The following is a 19,898-nucleotide window of genomic DNA, read 5'->3' as shown; positions in this document are numbered from 1 at the left end:
ACTCTAATCCTATGTTAATTAGACCCCATTAATCAGTCACACTATCAGCCTGACACTCAGCCTGAGTTTTCATTCCGTTTCACTCCGTTATTCAGTCTGAAAGCACCTCTCAGTGCATCCGTTTTTCTGAGATGGGGACGTGACTGACTGACTCTGATTTAGTTCATCTGGATCATCCCCATTTTATTTTTACTTTCTCCTTTTTTAGATATATATTTTGGGGCTTTTTTTATAGTATTCAGTGGCCAGAAAACAGGGAGGGCGAGAAGGGGAGAGACATGCAGCAAAGATTGACGGGATCGAACCTGTGCTTGTCAGGCTTACATTAGAGCATACGTGCCCTGTTATGGCAACCACACTAATAAAAAGGACTGTGTCAAAAAGCTAAAACCTGCAGGGATCTAAACAGGAACACTGTAGAACTAAAATGCACTGAATTCTCAAGGGAGGAAAAACTGTCTAGAAGCAATAACGCACAGCAGACTGTGAGAAGGATCTGGTTGTGAGAGGAGAGAAGACCAGGGCTTTTATACTGTGCAGGTTGATGGGAAGATGGCAGGCAGGTGTGCGAGTTGAGATGACTAGAGACAGGTGTGCCAGGTTGGAAGCCTAGGAACAAGAGATCAGGAAAAGACACCAACGTAATTTTCTCTACCCCGCAATCCTTGCCCGGCAGATTCATCGCACTCTGTGGCAAATTCACACTGGAAGTTTGGTGAATAACTTTAGTCTATGAGAACTATATATATCAATTAGGGGGTCCTTGACATGAAACAGTTTGAGAACCACTGACATAGACAAGCAAAGACCCACACAGGACACTGCATAAACCATGACCATCAGAGAAGTTGTTTTTGTCGTTAAAATGTTTCTCAATTATTCCAAATCGTTACACATTTTTCAAGATTGTTTGGAAATAGCTACTTAGCTCAAAAGTGAGGCATTGCAAAAATGTCTGACACAGCAAGTTTATCGCCAGTGGCATTTTTTTAAATTCAGACCATGGAAATGCAGGTTCCACATATTTCCACCAAATAGATGACTAATTACAGAGTGAAAGGTCAAGTTTATTAAGTATTGACGGGTCAAGTTGTTAAATATCTGAAAACACAAATTGACATGAATCCAAAATACACTGATGATTGCACTGTCAAACGATGAAACTATATGGAATCTAAAGGTTGTGGGGGTCCCTGCTTCATCTCTCTCTCAACTAAGGGGTCCTTGGCCTGAAAACGTTGAAGACCCCTGATCTACGTAGTGATATTCGTCTGGCCATGCCAGGCTACCTCTGGGGAGGGTCCCCGGACCCCACTTTGAGAACCACCGCTTGTTTTTTTCTGGTTTTCCAACATGCCATGGATTGAGTCAGAGAGGATTTCACAATCTTCCCCTCAGGACACATCGATTAAGCGCCTTCTTTTCACCTTCCTGTCTGTCTAGCTGTCCGCACAGAGACATCCCACCTTACTGTCAGTCAGTCTGTCTGTCTGTCTGTCTGTCTGTCTGTCTGTCTGTCTGTCTGTCTGTACGCGGCTGTATATTGACAGTCAGACAGTCCATGAACTCCATTGACCCTGTGAACGGTTGAGAACCTACGCGCCCAAGGCTTAAGAAGATTGACTGTGTTTTTTCTTTTAGTTTTCTTCTCTCCCAAATGAGAGGATTCTGCCGTGCAAACGCGCGCGCAGCCGCGAGCGTGTGTGTGTACGTGTGTGTGGGCTCGGGCGTGTGTGTGTGTGTGCTCGCACTACTAGGCCAGTACTATAACTTAACTCAACTCAAAACACTCGCCTGTCATTTCAGCTCTTCTTGTTTTTTTTGTTGTTGTCTCGTCCTGAATTCCTCTCTCTCCCGCTGCCCTCAGCTTTTCCATGCAGCTAATCTCCGGGTGTGTGTGTGTGTGTGTGTGTGTGTGTGTGTGTGTGTGTGTGTGTGTGTGTGTGTGTGTGTGTGTGTGTGTGTGTGTGTGTGTGTGTGTGTGTGTGTGTGTGTGTGTGTGTGTGTGTGTGTGTGTGTGTGTGTGTGTGTGTGTGTGTGTGTGTGTGTGTGTGTGTGTTCTTTGCAGTATACAGTGTGGGCTGCGTTGTGGGTGGCCTGGAACGTGTTCCTCATCTGCTTCTACCTGGACGTGGGAGGCCTGTCCAAGGTGAGTCTCTGACATCTCAACCATCTGTCAGCCCCACCGTGGGGCTTGTCTTTAGGCCAAAGCGGGTTGAGTGACTGTTTCTTTTAGGAGTGAAGCTTCTTTCACATAGACTACGTGAAATGCGTGTGAACGCACGCATCCCCTTCATTTCCAATGGCAGCATGCGTGACAGTCTGGCACTTCATATTTAAGTAAAAAATGTGAGTACCTTTTCCACCACTGCATAGAAGCCGGGTAACATCAGGATGACACCAGCACCAGCTCAGAGGACCATGATGACAGCATGGCAGCGTACCACAGCCTGTTCTGAAGTTTGTTGTTTTATGAAGCACATACAGAGATATACCGTATGTACATTCACAGAGGTCACATATAGGTGGTCGGAAGATATGAGTCATGCGCTGCAGTAAGCCACACAAGTCAGGACAGAGAGAGGCAGAGTGGGTACAGAATGTATGCTGGGACAGAATGTATGCTAGGAAAGCAGTTGACAAGGACCAAAATACATATGGACATAATGGAAATCACATGTGGAAACTAGAAAGATGCAATTTTGGAAATTGCCAGTGCGGTTGCCCTGACATGAGTCACATTTGGAAATTGAAATCCTGCAATTCTATTATCAGGACACTTGCAATTCTGTGGAATTGCGAGAGTGGTTGCCGTTTTTGCATTTCCCCATTCAAATCAATGGTTATTTTATACCGGTAGTTGCTATATTTTGCGCTGCTGGGCTGGCCTCTCCCATAGGTTCCCAGAACTAAAGTTTAGTTCTACCTCAGGAGCAGGACCTAAAAAAGATTCCAGGAACCTCGTCTGGAAACGGACCATTTGCAATGGAAACAAACCCAGAACCAAAAAAATAGGTTCAGGTTCCCGAAAGTTCTAGTTCCACCTTGCGGAGGAGCATTTAGCAGATGCTCTTATCCAGAGCGACTTACAATAAGCAAGGTAAACACATACATCAAATGCAGATCGCCTCAGTAATCTATGATCACAGGTAAACAAAGATACTAGCATCAGTCTAAAAACAATATACTACCAGTACCAATAAATAATCTGTACGGTGAAAGGATACCAACGTAAACAGTGAAACTAGCATCTGTCTTATATGACATGTTATCTAAATCTAAATCTAAAATGTAACATTGTGGTCAAGAGAAAATAGGTAACAAAAGCATGAGAGCAAATGACCACGGTCTGTCTGCATGTTCGTCATGTCCTGGTAGGTCAAGTGCAAAGGGCTAAGGTTGTGTCTGATGAGGCCAATCTGCAGATTACGGACAGAAAACTGGCAGTGAGTCTGCAGTTCTCATTGCGATGGGGATTTTGTCGTGCAGTTTGTTAGCCAGGAGGGAGAAGAGTGTGGAGCATTCGTCAACAAAGATGCCAATCAATGCCAAAGACAGTCAATCAATCAATACACAAGCCCATTATTATGATCACACAGTTTAGGACAACCTAGGAAATTTATACGATTATTTGCGTCAGGTCAGGTCACAGTTACTATCAAAACCTCCACCGACGTCTGTCAGTCTGTCCGTCACGTCACACATTTGCCCTACTCATATCTGCGGCACCGTTGTCCCACACTCCTTGACTGCCAAAACACAACCTCCCCCTCATTTCTCACATGCCACTCTTCTAGCGCCACCATCAGGCCGATTTTTGGAACACTGCTCCTACAGATTTCGGCCTAAAATCACGCAAATTAGATGGCAAATCACAACATACGCGCCTGATTTCTCACATGCCCCTCTTCTAGCCCCACCATGAGGTTGCCGACCTGACGGTCGCTTATCTCCGGATTAGGGAGTTTTACTGGTATGTACTGCTGTGCTGTTAATTTAACAGTGAATATTTCCCTGTGCAACTGGGAGAATAAAAGGCAGAATGAAGACAGAATGCACTGCCTTCATCCTCTCTGTGAGTGTCATGTTTTTCTCCAAATCTTGGGGGCTCCGGGGCTCCGGGGCTGCTGCTTCTCTGAGACACAAAGAGAAGCATGTCATCTGTCTCTGTCAGAACAGTTCATCCACAACACAACGCTTTCTTCCTTCCTTCCTTCCTCCGGCCAACCTTCTCTTCTCCCCAACCCTTTCATCTTTTTATCGTATTCTTTTATATATATTTTGCGAAGTTTCTGCCCTTGCACTTTTTACATTTCCGCACCATATTCTTCCCCTTTACTGAGTTTTTCCTCTTTTCTCAGTTCCGCTGTTTAATCTCCTTTTCTTTCAAGTTCTACTTGCCTCCTCTCCTCTCCTCTCCTCTCCTCTCCTCTCCTCTCCTCTCCTCTCCAAATACATATCATTTTGGGGGTCCTTGTTTGAGGAAGTTTGAGAACGGCTGATATGGGCCGAATCTACAAAACTGTTTTCTGAAAAACATCAGTGGTTCTCAAACCTTTTCATGTCAAGGACCCCCAACATGATATGTATTTGGCTGCGGACCCCCATCTCAAAACATGTACAGGGACCCCCATGAGAAAAGATTTAGTTAAAAATGTTCACTCTGAATTTGGGTCTTTGGGCCTCATGCTACCGTAGATGCAGAATAGATACATGCCTCTCTGCCACTCTTCTCCCCTCTCCTCTCCACTCTCCTCTCCACATCAGATCATGTTCTGTATCTCAGTCTCATCAACACACACATACTCCTCGTGTCGTTTGGCCCCCAGATGGACTGTAGGGATGGGACGATTGGCGATGTTATCGTTTATCGTGATAAAAAACACACACGCAGTGATGTTAATAGGTTTTTAATGTAATGAGTCCCGGGACCCCAGAAGGGTTTTTCGGATGAGTCCCAGGGATATTTTATGGGTCCCAAAAAATTCAACGCCGCGGAGATGGGTATCGTTCACCTCTGAATCGATACGATACCTTTTTCGATACCTGGGAATCGATACGATACCTTTTTCGATACCGTTTTCGATACTTTTTTATGTATTATTATTATTATTATTACCCCTACCCTTATTATTACCATTATTATTATTATTATTAACTTTTTTCTATAGGCTATTTTACACACCACAATAGGTTATTAAGGCCGTCTAAAGACTGAGCTTGTAGATCGGCTATTTTCAAAATGTTTGCCTATTTCTTATATTTATTTTACAATTTGGCTAATGTTTGAACTTAGAACTAGGATTTCTAAATACACTAGGCTACAGACACCCATTTAATTATATTTATATCACTGGGACCCCAATTTATATTAAATGTTAAAAAACTAGAGTACAAATGGAACAGGTCCATTTGGTTCCATTTGTTCACCGAGTTACAGACCCATTAAGTTTCCAAAAGATTCCCTTTTACTTTGCTATTAGCAATATAAAACGTTTTTATATTCAGCAAAATGTCAGTAATGGTATTGTCTGCCTCTCATTATTGTCAAGGAAGAAAGTACCGTATGTCGCTGCCTTGCTTAAGTTTCATCAAGGCAAAAAAAAGCACCCTAAGACACACACCAAAAGTTGTGTGTGCGGGGGAAGGAGGATGGGCAGCCACCGTTGCACAGAATCACTTTCACTTTCAGCTTATGACAAACGGCAGCTTTTAATCAATGCATAAGGATTTAAGGACATTATATTTATAATGATTACAAGAACATTCACTACCTGTAGCTATGGAGTAGGCCTACTCCGTTGGAACCTACTCTGTTGGAACGGAAATAAACTTGTACGTGCTGTTAGACAGACAGTTGGCTCCTCTCCTCTCCGCAGGTTTAATAGGAAGCAAAGACAGACACCACGGTTTGATTTGATCATTGCGTAGTCAATTATGAAGGGATTTCAAAAATTTAAACGTCTCCATATTGCTTGGGAAGTCTACTTAGCAGAACATCGCGGCCTTTCGCTAATTCGCTAATTCGCTAATCGCTAATGTTTTTCTTTTACCGCGATGCGGTAAATTATGGATTAATAATGGAGGCGCGTCCCAGGGACCCCAGAAACATGACGTGCATGCGTCTCTGGGCGACATGAACGCGTATTTCACGCGGGACGCGCACGTAATGATGTCACTGCACACGATAATCGCATCGTGGAGATTTAATATATTGTGATATCGTCCTCCGTCACGCACTTGGATCAATTCACCTTTTATTTGCCGAGCTGCATATCCGGTACCACTTAAACCCTCTATAATTGGTAAAAGGTAATTATAATATACGTAGTTGATACAGTCTTTTTTTCACTCTCTATCAAAGGTCTTTGCCAAAAAATAGCCGATCTACAGAGTTGTGAGGTTATAGATCTGCTATTTTTTGGCATATGTTCCGCCCCAGGATAATGGATTTTGATTCTCGTGATAATTAAGCGATCGTCAGTTCGCATATACACAAACTTTAGAAGGCAATGGTAGGCAATCAGGAGGGAATATGGGAATTGAGACAGATCCATGTTGATGACATGACTTTAGAGATACTGTGTACCGCTTTGTGTGATTTTAGGGCAAAATCTGTAGGAGCAGTGTCGAAAAATGTGTTTTGTAAGAATCAGCCCCATGGTGGCGCTAACAGAGGGACATGTGAGAAATGAGGGGTGGAGGTTGTGGTTTGGCAGCCAAGGAGTGCGTGTGTGCAAAGTTTGGCAAAGATAGGGGTAATGGTGGCGGAGATATGAGTAGGGGAAAAGTGTGACGTGACGGACAGACTGACTAATTGCGATTTCTTTTGTCGTGATATGACATATTCATATCGTCCCATCCCTACTCTTATCCACCACACACACACACACACACACACACACACACACACACACACACACACACACACACACACACACACACACACATACTCCTGGTGTTGCTTGGCCCCCAGATGGACTGTGAGAGTGGCTGCTTGCTTGGCAGCGGGCCCTGCCTGTCCTGGCTGACCCTCACACAGAGAGAGAGCGTTCATGTAGGAAGCGTTATGTGTTCTCTCTCCCTCACACCGGCTCAGATGGCCGGCATGGATTCTAGCAACACCTTCCCTTCACCCAGCTCTGCTGCTGCCCATTCTGTCAACGATGAGATAGACCTTGGCTCCAGCAAGTGTGTCCGTCTTTGTCTGTGGAGTGTGTGTGTGTGTGTGTGTGTGTGTGTGTGTGTGTGTGTGTGTGTGTGTGTGTGTGTGTGTGTGTGTGTGTGTGTGTGTGTGTGTGTGTGTGTGTGTGTGTGTGTGTGTGTGTGTGTGTGTGTGTGTGTGTGTGTGTGTGTGTGTGTGTGTGTGTGTGTGTGTGTGTGTGTGCGATGGTTCCTAGCTGGAATAATGAGCCTGGTAAAGACCAGCTGCTAGGGGCTGAAGACTGGGCATTAAACCCGACAGATGGAGGCGGGCCTGGGCTCCCAGCCCTGCATATGGTGGCCAGGAGGAGAGCTGGGCTAATGGAGCGCACGCACGCACACACACACACACACACACACACACACACACACACACACACACACGTACGTGCACACACACACACACACGCTCGTGCGTGGGTGTGTGTACAGCCGCACACGCGACCAAAACCTCCTCCGTCCGCATGCTGGGAGGAGACCTCCAACCCATTTTTTATCATAAACCACGGTCAGCTAATCCTGCGTTATAGCATAGCCCACCGTGACCACAGTGCATGGCCGATTGAACTGACAGGGTGTGTGTGTGTGTGTGTGTGTGTGTGTGTGTGTGTGTGTGTGTGTGTGTGTGTGTGTGTGTGTGTGTGTGTGTGTGTGTGTGTGTGTGTGTGTGTGTGTGTGTGTGTGTGTGTGTGTGTGTGTGTGTGTGTGTGTGTGTGTGTGTGTGTGTGTGTGTGTGTGTGTGTGTGTGTGTGTGTGTGTGTGTGCGCGTGTGCGTGTCTGTTATTATACTTGTGAGGGCACATCATGTCCCCACAAGTATAGTAGAATAGGAATGAATGTCGTCACTGTCGGGCAGAAACTTTGTATGTTTCAAATGTTTGCGTTTTTTTGTAAAGGGAAGCCCTGCTTCGTCATAAATGTTTGCGTTTTTTTTTTAAAGGGAAGCCCTGCTTCGTCATACAAGGCTGTCGCACAAAACTCCTGAAAATAAATGTGCTTGTAGATCGGCTATTTTCACTATTATAAATCATTTTTAAAATGATAAATACAAAACCAATGATAGATACGCTGTGAGGATAGTTATCCTGTTCCTCTCAAGAGAAATGCTTGTTTTAATGCTTTAAAACGGGTTTTTAAAGTTTGCAATTAGAAAATGATTCATCTAGTCTCACGGATACAAAAAAGCACTTTTATGCCATTCGTTAAGTCTCCATCAAAAGAATTTGACAGCCTCACAAGTATAGTAATATACAAACGTGTGTGTGTGTGTGTGTGTGTGTGTGTGTGTGTGTGTGTGTGTGTGTGTGTGTGTGTGTGTGTGTGTGTGTGTGTGTGTGTGTGTGTGTGTGTGTGTGTGTGTGTGTGTGTGTGTGTGTGTGTGTGTGTGTGTGTGTGTGCGCGTGTGTGCGTGTGTGTGTGCGTGCGCGCAAGGGTCCTACTGGGGGTCTTGTTGTCGGAGTCAGATGGCACATGCTCTGTCATTTCCTATTGATCCCAGACACTGGCCCCGGACCACCCTTCAGACCCCTGCTGTACTCATCCCCCACCCACCCCCCTCCAAAAAGAACACACCATATACAATGCTCTCTGTCTCTGTCTCTCTCTCTACTCTCTCTACTCTCTCTACTCTCTTTGTAGTCTCTCGTTCACTTTTTCCTCTTTCAAAGTTACACAAAAAGCAGACACACGCGGCCGCACACGCCACGGGCACGCAGGCAGGCAGGCATACACACAACTCACGTCTTTTTTTTAAAGACATTTGCATAAAAAGACCTCAGAAGTCAAGCTATCTGTCAGAGAAACGATACTCCAAAGGAAAAGCCACACTAAAGCACATTATCCTGGAAGGAACTCACACTGGAAAAGCCTCGGTCTTAAATTATCCCCTTTCTAACTCAGAGAGGGTGCAAATATATACCCTCATGGGTCCGTTTGGTTACATTTGCACCCTCTCTGAGTTAAACGAACACTCAAGGAATTCTTATCTTTGTTACCGTGCACAGACCTCAGACACACCGGTGCACTTTTATTTTTGCACGGTGACAGATCGACCGGGAGTCACTCGTCACCGCGGGGTGGCATCTTTAATGTCCTATTAGCGGCTCTTTAGAGGCTGTCTGGTGAAAGACACCCCACCCCGCTGTGACACCGCCATCAATTATGTCTTCTCTCAAACGAGTAGAAAAAAAAACGGCCGATGCTAAACGGGCTAGTGAGTTATTTTGACAGTAATCCTGATAGAATGCTGTGCGTTGCCTCCAAGCCATGATGGGCCTGTTTTAAAAAAAAAAAAATACAAAGTTATTCAGAAGTGTTGTGCTGGCCAATCTGAGTTCCCAGAGGTATTTTAGGGTGCTGGCTAACACTTCTTCTTCTTCTACAAATTTGAAACTTGGAGACGCAAGGTTGCTGACGGACTGTGACGGTTTGTAGAATGGGTCGGGGTCAATATGCCGACGGGCCGGTGTTCCCACCACCTAAACCCAACCTCACTAACACTGGTGAATGTGTGTGTGTGTGTGTGTGTGTGGTGTGTGTGTGCGTGCGCGTGTGTGTGTGTGTGTGTGTGTGTGTGTGTGTGTGTGTGTGTGTGTGTGTGTGTGTGTGTGTGTGTGTGTGTGTGTGTGTGTGTGTGTGTGTGTGTGTGTGTGTGTGTGTGTGTGTGTGTGTGTGTGTGTGTGTGTGTGCGCGGGGGGATAATTGTGACGTGGTTGACAGTCAGGCCTCTCCACTATCGACCAGCGGGGTTTTTACTGTAACTTGTGGCGGTCACGCTTCGCTGGATCACAGCTCCCATCACACCGGCATCTGTCAGATCATTATCCCACTAAGGCCTGCGGCCAGTGGTGCAAAGTAACTAAGTAAGGGATAACGACTGGCTCCACGTTCGTTCTCCAGAAATAACAACACCGACACCCTGATAACTCCCCGAGGCGCAGCCGAGCGGAGTTATCAGGCTGAAGGGATTGTTATTTATGGAGAACCAGTCGTTATCCCGCTTATTACCGGCTACTAAATTAAATGAATAATTTGACTCCAAACTAAAAACAAAACAAAGTATTTCCTCGTTTACAGACGGCTGAAAGTATTCCACAAGTGTTGCTGTACAATTACAATTTTGAGCTATTTGTACTTTACTTGATTGTTTCCAATTTCCAATTACTTTTACTTCTACTCCACTACATCTCGGATCCAATATGTTCACTCCACTACATTTATTCGAACACTTTAGTGACTTGTTACTTTGCAGATACAAATGATTATGTTATATAACATGCATTAATCCACTTGAGCCCTATATTATACCGAGGCTATTTGAAAATTGCCGATCTACAAGCACCGTGACGTGTTGTGAGCTTGTAGATCTGCTATTTACAAACATGTTGTACTTTTACTTTTGGTAGTTTATAGGTACATTTTGATACCAGTACTTTTGTACTTTTACTCACGTCCATTTTTAATACCGGACTTCTACTTGTAACAGAGTATTTCTACATTGCAGTATTGATACTTTTACTTAAGTATGAAATGTGAGCGCTTTTTCCACCACAGGCCCATTCTTCGAAATGTACTTCTAAATCAGTATTAGTTCTTGCACTTCTGAGATTCTTGGAAATAGCAGATATGTACAAGCTTGTAGATCTGCTATTTTTTGAATGGCCAACGCGGAAATATGAAATGAGGCGGACACTTTCCCGGTTATGATGGGTTATTCTTCCAAATCCCACCTATTGACCTTCAGCTACACGTGTGTGTGTGTGTGTGTGTGTGTGTGTGTGTGTGTGTGTGTGTGTGTGTGTGTGTGTGTGTGTGTGTGTGTGTGTGTGTGTGTGTGTGTGTGTGTGTGTGTGTGTGTGTGTGTGTGAGAGAGAGAGAGAGTAAGAGAGAGAAAAATAAAGAAAACAAGAGGATCTTAAGGGGAAAGGTGAGCCAATGAGATCAACACTCAAATTGGATGGGATTACTACAGTATACAGAATAGAATGATTATTATTGTATGAGGATGATACCATATAGCCTAGTATTGTTTCATATTTTGACCACCATTCTTCTGCTTGAGAGAGAGAGAGAGAGAGAGAGAGAGAGAGAGAGAGAGAGAGAGAGAGAGAGAGAGAGAGAGAGAGAGAGAGAGAGAGAGAGAGAGAGAGAGAGAGAGAGAGAGAGAGAGAGAGAGAGAGAGAGAGAGAGAGAGAGAGAGAGAGAGAGAGAGAGAGAGAGAGAGAGAGAGAGAGAGAGAGAGAGAGAGAGAGATACTGTAGAATGATAGATAGATATAGATAGATAGATAGATAGATACCATGATGCCTTGCATGGTTTCCTCTGCCATCAGTGTGTGTGAATGTACACATTGTAAAGTGTTTGGGGATATTGGTGCTATATATAAAGGTACCATTTACCATCTTAATCCTGAGCCCTGAGGGGAATAATCCAGTTGTCATAGCAGCAGTAAGGATGAACCGACAATACAGAGAAGTACAGAGAAGTGATAATAATACTACTAACACAAAGGACAGTATAAAGACGACTTAACATCCAACCTGACCTGTGTGTGCGCGTGTATATGGCCGTAATCTATATAGAGTGATTTCCTGAGCGCTCCCCTGTGGAGCGCACCGCCATGACTGTGGTGCAATGTCCTGCCGTCTGTCTGGGTGCTGTGTGTCCGTCTACTGAGCTCACATTATTCCTTCACCTGCTTTTTACTAACATAACTTTACCAGTAAGACACCCTAACGGCGAGAAGCAAAGGGCGAGGTCGCGCATGTGCATGCACATGGCTGCTTTGGCATGCATACCCTTCTACTGAGCTGGTCGAGTCATCACAGTGATATCAGAACAGGTCAGCTATATCCATATATGGAGTCCGTGAGGTCAGATTTAGGTATTGACCAGCTCCATATATGGAGATCTAGGTCAGGGGTCGGCAATAGGCGGCCCGCGGGCCAAAACTGGCCCCTCGGAAATTATTTCTGGCCCCTCAGATTATTTTGAGATTTATTCATTTTACTTTATGAAGCGGTGAAAGCCGCTTCCAATGAGTGGCTTTGTGTGTCCCACGCCCATATATGGTAATTTCAGTCCAGAATGAACAGGTTTTTTCAAAAACAAAATGTGTGTTTCATGTCCATATATGGTCATCCCAGTCCAGAATGAACAGGTTTTATCAAAAACAAAATGTCTGTCACCTCATGTCCATATATGGTCATTCCAGTCCAGAACGAACAGGTTTTATCTGTCCCGTACGTCCAGAATATCAGTCCAGAATGAATAGGGTTTTTCAAAAACAAAATGTGTGTCCCATGTCCATATATGGTCATATCAGTCCAGAATGAACAGGTTTTATATCTGTCCTGTCCCGTCCGTCCGTCCGTCCGTCCGTCCGTCCGTCCGTACGTGTGTAGTGTCCGTCCCGGTCTGATGATTGGATACTTTGAGGATTGGTCAAGGCCTACTACTGACAGTCCCACTAGATTGGTAGCACTATACGAGCGAGCGAACGCTGCTGCTGCGGACCGTCTTTCTCTCTCTCTCACACACACTCACACACACACACACACACACACACACAGTCCGCAGAGTCACACACCACGCAGCAGTGGAGTGGTGTTGCTGCTGTGAGCTTGTACCGTTGTAGGCTACTTGTGGTCAAACTGCTTCTGTCTTCGGTGAAAACTAACTGATGCCATATCCATGCTTCATCTTTGGTGCTGTGTCTAAAATCCTTGCAAGCAGCCAAAACTGTCACGGCAAAGCCGTGGTGCTTCTCAAATGGCTTTGCGTAGATGAGACCAGGTATAGGTAGGAATCGGATAAACACAAAGTTTGCTGTCCATATTCCTCTTTAAACGCCCCTTTTGACTGTTTACTCCTCTTTCTTAATGCCTTTGGATTGTGTTCATTTGTCATTTCTCTTGCCAACTAGAAGCAGATAAGGCTTAATGTTTCGCGTTGTCTAGCTGTCTGTCTTTCTGCACAAGTAGGCTTGCAGCTGAACTCAATTCACACTAACGACCAATGTTTGATCCAACGTGCAGCGGTGTCGCGCAGAATGCGCACATTATTCAATCTACAAACTCACAAGGCGTCGTGCTGCACAGCGTTGTGAGATGTGCAAAGTGATTTATTATGAATCATGCATATGTGTATGTAATGTTGTAGCCTACTGGCAGCAGAGAAGAGGGGAATAATAATTATGAACATAAATAAAAGTATAATTAAAATTATTATAGGCTCCACTAATCAGTCCTATTTGCAAATAGAAAGAGGGGAAAACAGCTTGTTTTTCCACATATAGGTCTATATATTTTTCTTTTTTCTAAATCACAGATGCCCAGCCTATGTCTCAGATAAACTTCGTCCCTCCTCTGCAGGCTCTGTGGTGTAATAATCTCATCTTTAATATCTGATGAAAAATTCTAACATTTCATCATAAACATCAACCTCACTGCGTATAGGCTGTGCTGACGGAAGCTAGAAGTGACCACAGTTTTCCTGCAGCCTCTCTGTATTTACACAAACAAACTGTCCATGGACGTCATAGGACTTTCACATAACGAATAACTGAGTATGTTTGGGCTCTCACAGCATATCTCCATATACAGTACAAGGATCCCCATATATGGGTACCAGGGATGTCCATATACTGTATGGGTAACTGGTCCGATGTACATCACTAGCCAAATGGCCAAGACATGGTGTGACCTCGCCCTTTAGGGCTTGTCGCCCTGAGGCGTCTTACTAGTAGAGATGTTACCGATCAATCGGCAATGGATCGGATCGGGCCGATCAAAGCGTGATCGGCGATAATCGGTGGTTTAGATCAAAAGGTAAATTCACCGATCCGATCCGATCCGATCGGTGCATCCGATCAATCAGCCGTTCAGTATGCCCACTTGAGGCCATTTTGGGGTATTGATTTCCACAGTGCTGAAGGAATAATTAGTTACTGCTATGATAATAAATACATAGTAATGCTGGTAAATAACTATAAGGCAAATATATAAATGAATTCATGAGTGAATTAATTAATTAAAGTTAAAACATTAACATTTAGAAAATATAAATAATATATAAATAATAACTTGATTGGATCGGTGATTGATCGGTATCGGGTGATCAAACTTTTTGATCGGTGCTCTGTGATCGGTTCCAAAAAACCTGATCGGACCATCCCTACTTACTAGTAAATTAACCCAAATGTAACAACAACAAAAAAGATTTGATTGAGGATGTCATTGCTTAGGATGCTGAAATAATCCATTCATTTATGCCAGGTGCGTGCAGTGCAACTTGGTTGGCTCTGAAAACCCCGTTAGGAAGTGTTGATCAAATATGAATGGCTATTTTGTTACTGCATTGTCTACTTCTCGCCTCTAATGTTTTTTTTTAAACACATTCTTGAGTCTACGGCAAAAACCAAGAAACTTAGATTGATACGAGCCAGTTGCTCTGAGACACTGATTAGACCGTTAGTTATTGAGTTCAGCAGTCATTATTCAGAAATATAACACACCGGTGAATACAGTGATTGACAGAATCGAGCATTCGACCGAGCCGTGTAATAAATTGTGTTAACATGCTCTACCTTACATATTCAGATTGGTTACAATCATGTTTTATTTAAATAAATGATTTATTGCAGCATCACAGCATTAATTCAACTCGGAGCAGGATTTTACAGTATAATAACAGAAATACCACTAGCCCATTCAGGCCTAGAATTATTTAATGTTTTAACTATTGAAAAATAGCAGATATACAAGCTTGAGTGCCGCGCTGTGAGCTTGTAGATCTGCTATTTTATTATGCCCATGTATAACTCCATATATGGGCATAAAAGGGATTCTGTTAATGTGCCATCACTGTGAAGCCAGAGTGTGATGTCAGAGCGGCAAAACCATTCCGTTAGGCCTCCCCTAAGTAACAAGAAATCTTGTGAAATAAAATGTCAACCAATCAAGACAATGATACACGAAAGAAGAGTTGTTCCCCTGACATCACAGTGATGTCAGAGCATGATGTCAGAGCGACAAACCCATAGACCTGCGATGTCACAGTGATGTGTCAGGGGAACCAGTGTCAGGCGTGACCTACAGAGATACGCGGATACACGGACAACATGTGCCGGGTTTCATAGTTAACTGCGACCTACGGTCGCAATAATAAGCAGACCTGACACTGTGACGTGGCCTCAACCTCTCCTCCCCTCCCCAGGACAGTGACCTGCTCACGTTCAACATCTCGGCGCACCACTCCTGGTGGCGGGAGCACGGGCCGGGCTGCGTGAAGAGCGAGGTGTTCCAGCCCCCGCCGGGGGTCCGCGCCGCCACAGAGAGCCAGTCCTACTTCACCGTCATGGGCTGCCTCCTGGACTACCAGTACATCGAGGTCATGCAGAGCGCCACGCAGATCCTCCTGGCCGTGAGTAGATTATTATTGTACCACCCAGAGTTACAGTACCATGATGCACCCAGAGTTACAGTACCATGATGCACCCAGAGTTACAGTACCATGATGCACCCAGAGTTACAGTACCTTGATGCACCCAGAGTTACAGTACTACGATGCACCCAGAGTTACAGTACCATGATGCACCCAGAGTTACAGTACCATGGTGCACCCAGAGTTACAGTACCATGATGCACCCAGAGTTACAGTACCATGATGCACCCAGAGTTACAGTACCATGATGCACCCAGAGTTACAGTACCATGATGCACCCAGAGTTACAGTACCATGATGCACCCAGAGTTACAGTACCATGATGCACCCAGAGTTACAGTACCATGATGCACCCAGAGTTACAGTACCATGATGCACCCAGAGTTACAGTACCATGATGCACCCAGAGTTACAGTACCATGATGCACCCAGAGTTACAGTACCATGATGCACCCAGAGTTACAGTACCATGATGCACCCAGAGTTACAGTACCATGATGCACCCAGAGTTACAGTACCATGATGCACCCAGAGTTACAGTACCATGATGCACCCAGAGTTACAGTACCATGATGCACACAGAGTTACAGTACCATGATGCACCCAGAGTTACAGTACCATGATGCACCCAGAGTTACAGTACCATGATGCACACAGAGTTACAGTACCATGATGCACACAGAGTTACAGTACCATGATGCACCCAGAGTTACAGTACCATGATGCACCCAGAGTTACAGTACCATGATGCACCCAGAGTTACAGTGCCATGATGCACCCAGAGTTACAGTACCATGATGCACCCAGAGTTACAGTACCATGATGCACCCAGAGTTACAGTACCATGATGCACCCAGAGTTACAGTACCATGATGCACTCAGAGTTACAGTACCATGATGCACCCAGAGTTACAGTACCATGATGCACCCAGAGTTACAGTACCATGATGCACCCAGAGTTACAGTACCATGATGCACCCAGAGTTACAGTACCATGATGCACCCAGCGGTGGTGTAAAGCACTGGTTCTCAACCTGTGGGTCGGAGATGACTAACTTAATGTGTAACCTCGCATCACCAGGCTTTCCGCTGGGGGAAAGCCTGGTCTTCGTTTACTAAACGGGCCGTTTGATCCGGTCGGGAGCGGAAGGGCTCCTACGTTTTTCTGTAGTCCAAAACGGACTACACTTTGGCCGGAAACAACGACCGGAAACAGTTTCAACCCAGTTAACCCAAGTAGTTAGCGCATGCGCAAGTACGGGTTAAAACTGTTTCCGGGCGTTGTTTCCGGCCAACGTGTAGTCCGTTTTGGACTACAGAAAAACGTAGGAGCCCTTCCGCTCCCGACCGGATCAAAAGCCTGAAATTGGAAGCCAGCCCAGGCTACTTAATGTGCAACATTGTTTTCTCACTCAACAGTAAATAAACCCAACATATAATGTTTGGTATATGCACATTTCTAAAGTGAATTTAAGGAATTTTTATACCTCTAAAATGACTAATTAAACATTGGCCAAATTGTCAAATATCACTGGCAGACATTTTCACAATAGTACCGTGTTACAAAATGTAATTCCTCAACTCTTAGCGCTCGTCAGGGTGGGTGGGGGGTCCCCAGTTAAAATATGATTATTTTGGGGGTCCCGGCCTGAAAAGGTTGAGAACCACTGGATTATTGTACCACCACTACACTTATTTGAAAACCTTAGTTACTAGTTACTTTGAAGATTTTTATTATTATTACAAAACATACATAACCCACTTCAGCAATATAGATTTTGGCCATTTAAAAATAGCCGATCTACATGCTCACAATGTGTTTGTGAGCTTGTAGATCACATACACACACACACACACACACACACACACCAAAATGCAGGACCGCAATAAGAAGCACATTCACCCTCAGATTCATAAAACGCAAAAACTATTAAAAAAAAAGGGGGAAAGTGTGGCTGTCTTTTCTCCCGGAATCAAATGTCTTCGACCGACGCTCTGACATTCAACCCGACACCGACCTCTCCTGGGAGGGGGAGTGGGGGTCATATTGACCGCTGTCGCTGAATGCAAAATTGATCTGTTTTTATGACGGGCTGAGTCACAGATTCCCAGCTGCGAACATCGGCCGACTGACACACACACACACACACACACACACACACACACACACACACACACACACACACACACACACACACACACACACACACACACAGTCATGCTGTGTATGACTAATCTCGCTGCAGGGAAGTCGGTTCTTAATGTAAAGAGGAGGGGATAACGCAACACACACACACACACACACACACACACACACACACACACACACACACACACATCTCGCTGCAGGGAAGTCGGTTCTTAATGTAAAGAGGAGGGGATAACGCACGCACACACACACACACACACACACACACACACACACACACACACACACACACACACACACACACACACACACACACACACACACACACACACACACACACACACACACACACACACACACACACGTACCACATACATTTTACGGTGCTTGACAGGGAGGTGAGAGATGTCTCACCCAGTTAACACTAATTATACACTTGCACTCTCTCTCTCTCACGGTGACTCACACAGACACACACAGGTCTCTACATGCCCACTGTACAGGGCCTCTCACACACTGAAGCTCTAGAACCACCACCATATCTTTCACTGTTGTATTTTTTCTCTGTCGGGCGGAAACCTCATATGTCCAAACGTACAGTAGCAGATCTACAAGCTTGAAGCGCGCGTCGCTTCTCGTAACACTCTCCATCCCAGCCACAGCCTTAAGGTGGTTGCACACTGCTGCGTTTTTCGTTGCGAAATGCGTTTTTCAGGGTAAGGAGAGAGAGAGAGATAGAGAGAGCAAGGGACTGAGTGGTGCGTGAAACGGGCGGCAGTGTGCAAACGTGACTGACACAACGTGAGGTTGATTTTTTTATTTGCGTTCTCCGAAATTCACTCCGATATTCGGCCCGAAAAACGCAGCAGTAGGCAACCAGCTTTACGGAAGTCTGACGTCTCATTTGTCCGGCGTGCGGTTCGGGTTAGTGCTAGGTAGGGTTAGAGACTTCGATATATTGTTACGACGGTAGGTCACAACAATATAGGGAATGTGTGCTTTCGCCATCTTGTTTTTAAAGAGGAATCTGTAATTATGTTGTTGGTTTAGGGTTTTTTGGGGGGTTTTGGGGTTCAGTTCATATTGCTTCACAGAGGAAGTTGGTGTCCTCGGCCCTAGGTTCTTCTCATGTGTAGGCCTATGTATCCATGTATGTACTCACTGCTTATGAGACGGGGACCCCCCCTCCCTTTGCACATGCTCTCTGATGCCATCGTCCAACCCAAGCGTTTTTATATGGCTTTACCGTGGGAACGGCTCTCGAGAGGAAGAGGGGAAATGAGGTCTTTAAATCATAAGGCCTCGCATGGCATGGCATGTTTTTCCCATCTTCTGTGAGCTCACCTATGGGGGGGGGGGGCGGGTGGTGGACTTTAGGCAGACATAGCCAATCTGCAAGCAACAAAGAACAAAGAAAGGGGGGGCAGCGGGGGGGAAGGGGTATGAGAACAGAATGACAGCCGAGAAGTATGGGCCCTTTGTCTTTATAGTGTGGAGAAGGCTTTATTTTCAAGGTCACGGTGGCGAGAAGAAGCCCCATTAAATATTTAGCCTGGCGCTCCAAGGAGAGAGCGTTTCATTAAGATGAAAAATGATGCATGCGTGTGGCGGGGCCGCGGTAATGGAGGCGTCACTGTCACACAGCTGCACGCTGATTCATGGCACTGCCTGGAACATGTGTAGTAACAGTCATTCACACAGTGCTGCCTGGAACATGTGTAGTAACAGTCATTCACACAGCGATGCTCAACTGCATTCTGCTTCCATATCGTATCTCCATTACTGTCCAATGGAATACACTGAACGCTTAAGCATTCTGTTCTTGGTAAAATGGACCCGAGTTAACTGTATTTCATTCAGGGGTCTTTCAGGCCAAGGACCCCTTAGCTGAGAGACAGATGAAGCAGGGACCCCCTCTGCATTTTGTATGAAACTGTGTTGCAGATTTTCATCAATTTCATAGGTAGACTTCTTAGATAGACATGTCTATGTCTACCTTCATAGGCTTCTTTGATAGTATTGTCATCAGTCGATGTTGGATTTGTGTTAATGTTGTTTTTTTTCAGACATTTAATCACTTAAATTGTATTGGTCTGCTCTTTTT

At 44.9% G+C, this 19,898-nt stretch overlaps 1 protein-coding gene across 1 annotated transcript in view; it reads left to right on the top strand.

The window, feature by feature from the left end:
- The window catches only part of nkain4 (sodium/potassium transporting ATPase interacting 4), a 128,377-nt gene that overhangs the window by 60,834 nt on the left and 47,645 nt on the right, over positions 1-19,898 (top strand). The window contains exons 3-4 of the mRNA XM_080733634.1: positions 2,069-2,149; positions 15,418-15,624. Coding sequence (XP_080589760.1) covers positions 2,069-2,149; positions 15,418-15,624 — 288 coding nt within the window. The remainder of the gene's footprint in view (positions 1-2,068; positions 2,150-15,417; positions 15,625-19,898) is intronic.

Source organism: Nannobrachium achirus, assembly GCF_963921795.1.
Source record: "Nannobrachium achirus genome assembly, chromosome: 9".
Classification (NCBI taxonomy): Eukaryota; Metazoa; Chordata; class Actinopteri; order Myctophiformes; family Myctophidae; genus Nannobrachium; species Nannobrachium achirus.
The sequence above is the reverse complement of the archived record's forward strand: the minus strand, read 5'-3'. Positions and strand labels throughout refer to the sequence as shown.